Source organism: Jaculus jaculus, chromosome 4, assembly GCF_020740685.1.
Source record: "Jaculus jaculus isolate mJacJac1 chromosome 4, mJacJac1.mat.Y.cur, whole genome shotgun sequence".
Lineage (NCBI taxonomy): Eukaryota > Metazoa > Chordata > Mammalia > Rodentia > Dipodidae > Jaculus > Jaculus jaculus.
The window spans coordinates 77,251,476-77,264,612 of NC_059105.1; the positions used below are offsets into that span (position 1 = coordinate 77,251,476).

Genomic DNA, 13,137 nt, shown 5'->3' on the forward strand with positions numbered 1-13,137 from the left:
ATGGCACACACCTGTAATCCTAGCACTCAGGAAGCAGAGGTAGGAGGTTAGCAATGAGTTCAAGGCCAGCTTGGGACTACAGAGTGAATTCTAGGTCAGCCTGGGCTAGTGAGACCCTGCCTCAAAAATATTTGGGTCTTGAATTTACATAGCTGTGAGAAACTAAACATGAACTACAAGTTCATTAAATTCAAAGGTCATTTTTAAATAGCCTATACTTTTCAAAAGAACATGAGTCTTTACCATATTTCTAGCACAGTCACACTAGCACAGTTTGGGTTATTCTTTGGAATTTGATGAATCATGAAAAAATAAAGCACTAAATCAATAACACAGTCGATAAAATGCAAATAACTATGCATGCATCTGAACCTATTTATGTTTTATGCTTAAGAGAAAAGGTTCTAATCTCCTCTCTTCACAATGTATCAGAATAGGGAACTCATTCCTGGTCTACATGTCTATTAAATGATGATCTAGGCCTGTTCTTCTTAGTTTTGGTAAGATTTCCAAATAGCCACCATCTCCTGGTATTGCTGAAAGGGAACACCTGAAATCGTGACTCATAGGCAAGGACTCTGTACATCCTCAACTGTGTGTCATGCTGAAGTGGTACTGAAGCACTGCTATGTCTATCTACTTACTGTATACTAGATGGACAGAAGCAAGCCTGAGTTTTGAATGGTCTCACAATAATACCTTGGACTGCATATTTCCAGACTATTTGGATAAGGAAAGATTAAATTCATGATTCTTTTAGTATGCTATTCAAAACATGTCTAAATATAGGTAGACAGAAACATGGCACAAAGGGCTTAAAAGCACAGATTTCCTAGCATTCAGATGATGCAACAAGTAGTGTGGGTCAGAAGTATTTTCTGTTTCCCAAACATTTTCTAGGAAGTTGTTTTATTTTCAGTAGTCTCAATAGCAGAATTTTTAAAATAAAAAAAATATTTGGACATAAATGATGTTATTTGATATTATTCTAGAACAGATTATCTGACCAGTACCATTTAAAAGGTTGTCAACAATTATTATAATAGTAGGTCTAACCATTTTCTTTGTATCATCTAATATTATGGATACACTCAGCATATGTTAGGTGATACCTTAGCATTGTGCATGTGTTTGAGAGAGATTAATTCACTAAGGAAATTACTACATTCAAACAAACAAATGGTACCAATTATCTCAAGTTCCAAAGTTATAAAACACCCATGGTTGTGAGTACAGTTTAAGAGAAAGAATATGCTAACCTGAAAGAAGTCTCGGATTCTGCTCAAAAAATTTAATTTTCAGAATTAACAGATATACTTCCATCAATTTCACAGAAAACTTTCAAAAGAAAAACTATATCACTTGAGTTTGTTAAATACAAAAGACACAGAAAAGTACATTTCATACAAATATTATTCATTTTGTTTGTCCAATGAGTAATGCCATAAGGTTACAAATGAACTTGATTTGTATATTTTAATTAAAGAAATATCACATATAGATTTTATTATTTTTTTAATTGCACAGATTCTAAAGTACCATAATAAATTCTACTTTCTTCTAAGGTAGATGTCTTTTCTGGAAATAAATATATAACTTGAATACATATTTGTTACTTTTTTTCTGGATGCATGCTTAAGTTAATGAGCACAGTCCTTAAAATTATATTTAAAGTGGACCAAATTAAGATTCTCATAGTATTGATTTCCCCTTGATGTAATTTAAAATGTGTAAACTGCCACTCAGAATAGAAGTGCAATACCTTACATGTAATCATTTGGCAATCTTTTAGATTATAGCGGAAGCAATGCACTGTTGTTTGAACTGAAGCATCTCATAATAGTATATATGTAACAAATTTTGTATGATACAAATCTTTACAGCAAGTTATTTGAATGTTTATTAAAAAATTCTGAAAATGACATGGAAACATGTTTACTGTATAAATAAAAGCACTTATACATTAAAAGTGTACATTATTCAATAACTTGTCATCCTAAGAAAAGTGGGGAGTTGGCCAGAACAAACTATCAAACAATCTGCATATTGCAATTGTGTTCATCATAAAATTATTTAATCCATACCATAACAAATGATACTCATTTACAATAATTATTCTAAAAGCATCAAAAAAATACATTGGACTTCAGTATGAAAATTTCAGTAAAATATTTTCCATGCCTAATGTATTTTAAAGTGTTCATTTGACACAAGTGCCAAATAATTACCTTATAATGAAATTATAAGGTCAGGGTGGAACTTAACCATCACCAGAAAAATGGGATCTATTGTCAAATAGGTTTTGGTCAAACAATATGTTTTTTTACAAGTAGTAAGTGCTGATAGGCTGGTGTATGGTTTTAAACTCCCTGGAGAATTGCAAGTGTGTTTGGACATGGAAACTCCTTCAGAGATCTACCACAAATGTTCATAGGAGCATCTTTAAAAAAAAATTATTTATTTATTTGAGAGAGAGTGAGAGAAAGAGGCAGCTAGAGAAAGAGAATGGGTATGCCAGGGCCTCTGGCCACTGCAAACAAACTCCAGATGCATGTGCCACCTTGTGCATCTGGTTTTATGTTGGCACTGGAGAACTGAACTCAGGTCCTTAGGCTTTGCAGGGAAGCACTTTAACTACTGAGCCATCTCCTCAACTCTGATGAATTTCTTTTTAAAACAAGAATTAGGGAACTAATATTGTGTGTGTTAGATTTGTAATAATGTATCATTGACAATCTATTACCCAGCAAGATTAACAATTGCTTCATCATAGTACCACTGTTATTCAACATAGTATGTTATACTATGTGGCTGGTTTTTCCTATAATACTTTTAGTTAGATTCTGCACATTTTATGGTTCGGTTATATATTCTCACATTATAAAATATATCCCCATAAAAACAATAGAGGGCAACATGTATGGAGATTGTTTATTAAGCCAATGTTATAAAACTGACCAAGTAAATTCACCATCAAGTTATCCAGAGTTATCTATTTCAAAGCAATTACACATTACCGCCTATCTGGGAGTTTTCAAAGCTGATTATAATTCTACATATTTATAAAAGGTTTCTTCTATCAAAAATTATATGTTTTGCCCTATGAAATATGGTTTTATTTTTAAGACTCTATATTAATTTTTATAACCAGCTATTCCCCAATTCTCTGTATTTATTTTCAGCTAGAAGACAGCTAATGTATAAGAAAATAGGTGGCTTGTTTCATCTTCAGTTGGGTGCTTGCCAAGTGAGGAATTAAATTAGCTGTGACACCTTCTAGCCGAGGGCTTATGTGGGAAGAATCTGTGGACTGCTTGGCCATCTCTGCACAAACTGCCCAGAAACACAGTTCTGAAGGCTTCTGTGCTTTACAAACAAAGCAAAATCTAAGCCACTAGCCAATGCTGCCTAACAGGCCACATGTAGAATTTCTAAGCAGTCAAGCACACTGGCTGACCAACTTGAAGTTTTTAACTTTATGTCAATACATAACAGTACTATCTTGGTTTAACTCTGTCTTCACTAATGAAACAGAATGCAGACACAGAAACTATATTTTGAAATTTTTAGATTGGGCACAGGGATACACACCTGGCACCTGAATGCTTAGGTGGCTGAAGCAGGAAGATTACAAGTTTGTGGCCAGCCTGAGCTACATAGTAAGATCCTGTCTCACAAAACTAGGCTAAACTTTATATATAAAATTCATACTCAGAGGACAGTAAAATATATTAAATATATATTTAAATTAAATCAATTATATGATATAAATTAAATTAGTATATAAATATATACTTAATATACATATGGATATAAAATATATATCTAATTTCATTAGACTCAAATTGAGATAGATTTCTAGGAACTAGAAAGTTCTTATTCACAGGCAAAGCCCATAACATTCTCTAATAATGTGAGTAGAGAGGAACTTATGTCAAGGGAGAATCCCGACATCTTCTATCTGGTTCTCAAACTCCTACAACTATAACAGTAAAAATATAATTTGTAACCTTTAGATAAGTAAAAATAATTTACCTAGAACTTTGTCATTTGGCTTCTCATAAGTCTATCATGTAAATATATTCCTCTAGAATTTTATTAAAGCCAAAATCTAGAGGCTACAGAGGAAGCAACACTAAATCAGACTGCCAACAAGCCAGCCATGCCTCAGGGAATGTTGTGGAAGAGACGGTGGGAAGACTGTAAGAGCCACAGAGTGGGTAGGAATACCCTGAGACACAGTCCCCTTCGTCCGCACAAGAACTGACTGAGGTCATCATGCGCCACAATGGACATCATGACCCCAAAGGAGAAGACCACCAAAGTGGCAGGGGCCAGGGCAAGGAGGTGAGAGAATAGAAGGTGTTATATTATATGTAAGGTAAAATGTAAAAAAAAAAAATTAAAGATAAGAAGTATTGACATTTGTTCCATAACCATATTGCATGGCACCAAGCACATATCTACAGTGATAATGTTTCCCAAGATAGTAGTTCATCCCAAGTAAAAACACATTTCATGTATGGCTCTGAAGTATGCTTTAAATTGGAAAACACAGAAAAGAAAGAGTTATGACAGGTATGAATATGAAAAATATCCAAGACTTTTAATTTTCAGTAGTCCAGTTTTCTGATCAAGAAAAAGGCCTCACAGTATTTTCTCCAGCTTTCGAATTCCCAGCATTCAAATTGTCATAGTGCCCTGCAAAAACTAACAATAAGCAAAATTATTACCCAGCTACAACAAAAAGTTTTCCACCCATTATTAATTAACTACATTCCATAAAACTATTCCATCAGAAATAAAGCTTTGTTTTTAAGGTTTATAATTCAAGCCAATATATACTGATAGAGTATTGTTAATCTCATAACTTCCACCAATAAATATAATAAAACCAAATTATAACTTCTACCAATACATATAATAAAACAAAACTAAAATGTATAAAACATCACTTTCTATAAAATACCACTTCCTGTAGCTTCAGTTTAAAAAAAAAAAAAACACCTGGAATTGGGTTCACATAACCGCATGATGAAAAATAAACAGCTTCACAATGTGTCCTGATTAAAATATCCTATCTGTTTAAAAAAAAAAAAGGTAGTCACAAATGAAAAATCCTTTATGAAAATGAAAGTATTTTAAACCATTAAAATGATGTGAAAAGTGAACTGGCTTAGTGGTTAAGGTATTTTCCAGTGAAGCCTAAGGACTCATGTTTGACTCTCCAGGTCCAGGTAAGCCAGATGCACAAGGTGAAAGAAGGGTGCAATGTCACACATGTGCACAAGATGGTGCACATGTCTGGAGTTCGATATCAGTAGCTGGAGGCCCTGGCATGCCAATTCTCTCTCTCTCTCTCTCTCTCTCTCTCTCTCTCTCTCTCTCTAATAAAATGATTAAATAAAATTTAGGCCATATTTATATTTTATAAAGTAAAATTGGTATTGTACCAACACTGAAATATATTTATATTAGTTAAACATAGAAAATAATGTTACCTATAAATATGTTATTTCCAGTATTTGCACCATGGTTCATTGAAATTTATTATAAGCAAGAACCCAGTACACTATATATAATTACTCACATCCTCATATATGAAATTCACAAATCCCTGTTGCAAGTAGTCTCTCCTCCTAAAGAAATCTTTAAAGAACAAAGTCACATTTTAGAATTGTACTAGAAAATCCATAATTTCCCACAGCTAGTATTTTCATGTAGAAAGATTGATAATGTACTACTCATTTAAGACATATGTATTTTAATATTCTAGGAAACATTTAAGAAAACTTTCTAAAATTTAACTATCGCAATATTTCTGTAGTTGCAATTATTCATATTTTATAGTCTTAGGACTGATTAGATTTCATAGTGGATAGAGGGGAAAGTATTATAGATTTATAAAAAGAAACACAAGCACTATTCAGGGAAAAATAAGCACATAACATTGAACCAACTACCTGTCAATGCCCGAAGCTTCACACAGCAAGCAACATAGTCATCAAAGAAAATTCTGCCATTCTTGCTGTAACGATTCACAATAGCAGCTAATGTTTGAGGACTCAACCTATAACCTGAAAAGAAGAAGGGAAATTAAAACTTCTAAAACTAAGTACTATAAAAATACTGCAACATTACCTTATTAATTAAGTCATGAAATACATTAACTTTATGATTCCAATACAACATATACTAGGAATGAAATTAATGTTAAAATTAAAACAAAATCTTTGCTATTAACACTGGTGAATAGTACATAAAAGACACAATTCTGGGCTGGAGGGATGCCACGGCAATTAAGGCGTTTGCCTGCAAAGCCAAAGGACCGAAGTTTGACTCCCCAGGACCCATACTAGCCAGATGCACAAGGATGCACATGTGTCTAGAGCTTGTTTGCAGTGGCTTCAGGTCCTGGCATGCCCATTCTCTCCCTCCCCATCCCCCTCTTTCTCTTTCTCTGTCAAATAAATAAATAAAAATATGAAAAGACACAATTCTACTTTGCAACAAAACCAGACCTAAAGAAAGAAAATAATTATGTTCTTGTGCATTCAATATATATGTTACTTCTGAAAATATATATTAGATATTTGGTAACTTTTTAACACTTCAGTATTTCAACTATGGATTTAGGTAGTTCTTAAACATGAGAGCAAACATTATTGCTGAACTTTGCTATCATTCAGTCATGAATTTCTGATTGAAAGTTTGTTTATTTAAAGCTAAATGAAATCAGAAAATCAATTATGGTACCTAAAGTGAAACATGGGAAAATGTCATTTTTTAAAATTTTTGTCTCTTTCACACGTATTTATTAATTCATTAGCTCCTTCATCAATTCTCATTGCCACCAACATTTCTGAGTGTGTCATTGTTGTATGTTTAGTGAGTTTCAAATTCTACACATATATCACTCTTTTATTATATGTGAATATATACATAATAAGTAAAGCTTTAAAAGAGTTAAATTAAAAATGAAAATACAGGGCTGGAGAGATGGCTTAGCAATCAAGGTGCTTGCTTGCCTGTGAAGCCTAAGGACCCTTGTTCTACCCTGCAGATCCCACATTAGCCAGACACACAAAGGTGAGACGAGCACAAAGTCACAATGCCCACCAGGTGGCACAAGCATCTGGAGTTCAATTTCAGTGGCTGAAAACCCTGGCAGGCTAACACACTCACTCTCTCCCTCTCTCTCTCTCCCTCTCTTTCTAAAATAAAAAAACAAAAATAGAAAAATATGGAAATATAAATCAATATATTCTATTTGCTGTGCCCTAGTATGGTCCTATAAATTCAATGAAATGTGTACACTTTACTAAGGACAATGATATTACAGTCAACATGTAGTTGATTACTAAATTTATAAAACTGACAATAATCTGGTTACAGGCAAAATCAATGGCAGAGGGAAAAAAATCACCTGTAGATATAATAAAATATAACCCAGAGAGCTGAGGACAGAACATCTGCCTAACATGCATCAGACTCTAGGTTCAATACCCAACACTAAACAAATATATATGTACATATAAATATGCACACATATGTATGTGTGTGGGTATGTGTGTGTATATATATATATAATGAATTAAACATATAATCATCCTCCCAGGAAACTTGCTTCATGGAAATATAATTGACTGGAAGAAGTAACAAAACCCACAAGTAACCTAATTATATGAAAATTTACATTACATTTCACATTGTGAATTATGATCTGGATGTGGTGATAACTCTCCTAAAACTTTCCCAAAATATTTTGGCAAAATAACTAATGATTTTCTAAAAATATTTTGAAGGTATTAAATTTTGAGTAATAAAGAATAACTCCCATCTTACCCTCAGATGCCTATTTGAACTCTTTAGGTTTTTTTAAAATTTTTTTCTGTATTTTTACAAATATATATATATATGTATATATATATATATATTTTTTTTTACACACACATACATATATTTTTTCAACACCATGCTGAATTAAAGATGAATTTTAATCTACCTATTAGGTATTAAGGCTCAGTAATTCACTTGTACAGGTTTATATGATCAAGACATTGCTAATAAAACTAATAAAATAAAATGTCTATTTTACAACAAAGAAAAATATCAGTACTTCCATCTGTTTTAAAAGTACTTTTTATTTTCTCTTTTTTATTTATTAGTTTTGTATTCAGCAAACACAGGCAGTTTGGTACCATTATTAGGTTCATCCGTGACCTACCCCCTCCCCACTGGCCCCTCATGATGAGGTATATGGGTCATGCATTGTGGAGTTAGCCCAGTTATTGGTACAATGAATGTTTCTGCATATCATGACCCAACATGTGGCTCTGACATTCTTTCCACCCCCTCTTCCAAAAAATTTCCCTGAGCCATGTTGGTTTCATTTTTGGTCTGCATCAGTGATAACGTGTTGGGGGCCTCTGAGGCTCTGTCTGTCTGATTTGGTAGAAGTTGATTTTTCTCTGTGTTGGTCTCCTTCCCCTTGTGCTGGAATCTAGTTCATCAGGCAAACAGCACCTTGCTTGTTTACCAATTTTCCTTAGTTTCAGCCAGGGCCCTTTTGAGGTATGATGGGGTAGCTCTCTCCTTAGGATCTGCATCTATCTGAAAGAGAAGCAGATTCTCCAACAGAAAGTAAGTTAGCACCAGGAGAAATGAGATAGCACTTACTTTTTTAATAAAGAGTTTAATAGGTGTAGGCCCTCTTGTAGCCCATGATTGATGGTAGCTTGATATTGGAGAATGGGCTTATGTTTGGATATGGTTCTGACTTGTTTCCCAGCTCCAGCTATGGGTCCTGTACCACTGAGGGGATCAGTTAGCCAAATCAAGAGCAGTTGGTTCCCCACCATGGCTGTTTGCCACTAATGCACTTGTGTGGGCATCACAACATGTTATTTGCTGCTAAATAGGTTAGAACATGAGTTGCTTGGACAGACATTGGGTCATTTCCCCCAGTTGCCCATGTAGCACCTTCTGGCTACATGTAATCAGTGAATAGAGCTAACTTAACTTCTTCCTTTCCAAACTGTATCCCTTTCATTTCCTTCTCCTGTCTTATTGCTTGAGTTAGGACTTCCAGAACTATATTGAAAAGCAGAGGTGAGAGAGAACAACCCTATCTTGTTCCTGATCTTAATGGGAATTCCTGCAGTCTCTCTCCATTAAGTATTATTTGGGCCTTCGGAGTTTTGTATATTGCCTTTATTATGTTAAGATATGAACCAACCATGCCAATTCTCTCCAATGTTTTGATCATGAAGTTATGTTGTATCTTGTCAAAGGCCTTTTCTGCATCTATCGAAATGATCATGTGGTTTTTATGTTGTTTATGTGGTGTATTACATTGACAGATTTCCATATATTGAACCAGCCCTGTGTTCCTGGGATGAATCCCACTTGGTCAAAATGGATAATGCTTTTGATGTGTTGTTGGACTTGGTTTGTGAGTATTTTGTTCAGGATCTTTGCATCTAAGTTCATTAGGGAAATAGGCCCATAGTTTTCTTTTCTTGTGGCATCTCTGCCTGGTTTAGGAGTTAGGGTGATACTAGCTTCATAAAAGGAGTTGGGTAGCTTTCTGTGTTCTTCAAGTGTGTGGCACAATTTGAGAAACAAAGATTGGTTTGAGTTCTTCCATGAATGTTTGATAGAATTCAGCTGAGAAGCCATCTGGTCCTGGACTCTTCTTTTTGGGGAGGGTTTTATTACTTTTTCAATCTCCATGAGTGTGATGGGTTCATTGAGGTGATTAATCTGCTCTGAGTTTAGCTTTGATAGATGGTATCCATCCAGGAATTTATCCCTCTCCTCCACATTATCCACTTTTGTGGAGTAGATGTTTTTGAAATAAGTCCTGATGATTCTCCCAATTTCACTTATGTCTTTTGGGATCTCTCCTTTTTTCTGTTTGAATTTTGTTATTTAAAGCTTCTCCTTTTTTTGCTTGATCAAATTGGCCAGGGGTCTGTCAATCTTGTTTATTGTTTCAAAGAACCAGCTCTTTGTTTTGTCAATTGTCTTAATTGTTTCCTTCATTAATTTCTGCTCTGATTTTAATTATTTCTTTCCTTCTGGAGCTCTTTGGGTTGGATTTTTCTTGTTTTTTCCAGTGCCTTTAGGTGGATGGTTAGGTTATTGATTTGTGATCTTTCTGTCTTTTTTATGAAGGCATTGAGTACTATGAATTTTACACTGAGTACTGCCTTCATTGTGTCCCATAAGTTTTGGCATGATGTTGTGGTGGTTTGGATATATGGCCCCCAGTATATTCAGTTCTTTATTTCTTGTAGTTTGCATCTGCTGGCTACCTGGCTGGAGGCAATGTCACTGGGTGATTCTTAAGGTGTGGTGGTGGGTTTCAGATTTCAATCTAAAGATATGCAAAGTGTGCCTAGCTAGAGTTCCTGAAGTGTGCTAGGGCTTTTAGGTTTGTGCTTCTCTCCCTCTGCTTGGTCCTGTGAAGGAAGGCCAGCTTCTTCTGCCATTATGGAGCTTCCCCTGGACCTGTAAGCGTCAATAAATCCCTTCCTCCATAACTGTGCCTGGTCTGAAAGTTCAGCTAAGTGAACCTGGATGTGTCTGCTACAGATGTGTTCTCATTGTCATTCAATTCCAGGTATTTTGCAATTTCATTTTTTATTTCATCCACTATCCATTTATTGTTTAAAAGTGGGCTGTTCAGTTTCCAGGTGCCATTGGGATTCTTGGTGGGTCTTTTGTTGTTGATTTCTACCAATATAGCATTGTGATCTGATATCATGCAGGGAATTATGTCAATTTTCCTAAATATGTGGAGGCAGTCTTTGTGGCCCAGTATATGGTCTATTTTAGAGAATGTTCCATGGGCTGCTAATAATGTGTAGTCTGTGGATTTGGGATGGAAAGTTCTGTAGATGTCCATTAGGTCTAAGTGATCTATGGTTTTGTCGAGCTCTTTTACCTCCCTGTTTAGTTTCTGTTTGGATGATCTATTACTGATAATAGTGTATTGAAGTCTCCAGCTATAATGGTGTTGGTGGTTATTTCTGTTTTATTGTCAAGTAGGTTTTGTTTTATGAACTGTGGTGTCCCTGTGTTTGGTGCATACAGATTTATGATTGTACTGTCCTCTTGATGGATCATTCCCTTGATAAGTAGGATGTGGCCTTCTTTGTCTTTTTTGATTATTTTTGGTTTTAAGTCTATTTTATCCAATATTAATATAGCTACACCTGCTGGTTTCTTATTCCTATTTGCTTGGAATATTGTTTTCCACCCTTTCACCCTGAGGAGGTGTGTGTCTTCAGTGGTGAGGTGGGTTTCTTGAAGGCAAGAGATTGAGGGGTCTAATTTTTTGATCCATCCTTTTAGCTTGTGTCTCTTGATGGGTGAATTAAGGTCATTAATATTTAGGGTAACGACTGTGAGATTTGATTTGATCCCTGCCATATTGTGATGGTAGATGTGTGTTGGTGTTTCATGGACTTTGAAGTTTTTTGTGCCTAATCTGAGTTTGGTTATTGTGATCTACTACTTGTAGGCATTTGAGTTTGATAATTTGTTTCTTTTCTGTGGAGAATTTCCTGAAATACTTTCTGTAGGTTTGGTTTTGTGTTCATATAATTGTAAAGCTGAGTTTTGTCATGGAAAGTTTTTCTTTCACCATCTATTATGAGGGATACTTTTGCTGGGTAGAGTAGTTTGGGTTGGAAGCCATAGGTTCTTAGACTTTGGGGTGTTTTTTTCCAGGCCCTTCTAGCTTTCAGGGTTTCCATTGAGAAGTCTGAAGTAATTCTGATGGGGTTACCATTGAAAGTGGTGTGCTGTTTTTCCTAGCTGCTTTCATGATTTTCTCTTTGGTGTCAATGTTTAGAGTCTTAATGCTATTATGTCTTGGGAGAGTTTCTCCTTTGGTCCAGTCTGTTTGGAGTTCTGTTGGCTTACTGTATCTTGATGGGCCTTTCTTTTAAGAGACTGGGGAAGTTTTCTTCAATTATTTTGTTAAATAAGCTCTACATGCCTTTGGTCTGAAATTCTTCTCCTTCTTGTATTCCAATGATTCTGATATTAGGATGTTTAAGTGTATCCCAGAATTCCCTCATGTTCTGTTCACAGGAACTTTTGAACTTCCTGAAATTTTTGAACTCTCAAACTGTTTTTTTCCATCTTGTCTTCCAGATCACAGTTTCTATCCTCCACTTTGCTAACTCTATTCTTGAGAGCTTCTAGAGAGTTTTGGACTTATTCAACTAAGTTTGCATTTTCTACTACTTTTCTATGTATCATTTCCATCCCTCTGTCAAGCTCCCTTTTCACATCATTTTCTGATTTTCTTGATGACTCTTAGAATTCATCCTTGCATTTCTTTATGTCTTCATTTAGTATGGCCAGCTGGTTTTTAAGGTCTTCTTTTTCACTCTCCCTCAAAACTCTTAACTCTCTTTTAACTCCTTCTAATTTCTTATTAATTTGTTCTAGCTTAGTGATGGTAGCATCCACAAGATTATCAGTCCTTTGTTGCTTTCTTGCAAGTTCCACCAGTATGTTGGTCAGGGTTTCATTGCTCATAGCTTCAATTTGATGTTCTGATCCTAATGACTCTTCTATGTTTTGGTTAGATGTATTCATTGTAGGACTGGGTGATCTAATTGGATTTTCTTGCATTTGATGTTTCATGTTATTTCTTTTGCGCTGTGGTCTGCCCATGACAGTGTATGGGCACATAGGTGGGTGGATCAGCCTGGGCTCTAGCACAATGGGAATCTGAGGCAGCCTGGGGCAGTTGTGAAGCAGCCTAGGCTTTGGCTCCCACTTGCCAAAGCCGCTTATCTACTGCCTGACAGGGACGCCAAAGTTGCCTGAATTCTCAAGCAGTAAAGTGCCAAAGCTGCCTACGTTAGAGCTTGGAGGGGGACTGAGGTACCAAGCACTGAAGCAGCCCAAACTCTGGCTGGGAACACTGGGACTTGGAAACAGTATGCGCTGCCCCGCCATAGGACAATGGAAGATGGCCAGCAGGGCAGACAGGTAGGGGATGGCACCTGAGCTAGCACAAGTGAGAGACACAGTCTGGGCTTGTGTGGCAGTTGCTGTGGAACTGGGCTCGCTGAACGTGCAGTGGCAGGAGTAATAAGGTGGGCGAGTGTG

General features: G+C 35.7%; 1 protein-coding gene across 2 annotated transcripts in view; it reads right to left on the minus strand.

The window, feature by feature from the left end:
• Window positions 1-4,521: 4,521 nt before the first annotated feature.
• Gca (grancalcin) overlaps window positions 4,522-13,137 on the minus strand; it is a 33,936-nt gene continuing 25,320 nt past the window's right edge. For both annotated transcript variants that reach the window (XM_045146696.1, XM_004651894.3), the window contains 3 exons: window positions 5,964-6,077; window positions 5,591-5,649; window positions 4,522-4,710 (listed from right to left, as the gene is read on the minus strand). In XM_045146696.1, the coding sequence (XP_045002631.1) occupies window positions 4,684-4,710; window positions 5,591-5,649; window positions 5,964-6,077 (200 nt within the window). In that variant the 3' untranslated portion in view covers window positions 4,522-4,683. The remainder of the gene's footprint in view (window positions 4,711-5,590; window positions 5,650-5,963; window positions 6,078-13,137) is intronic.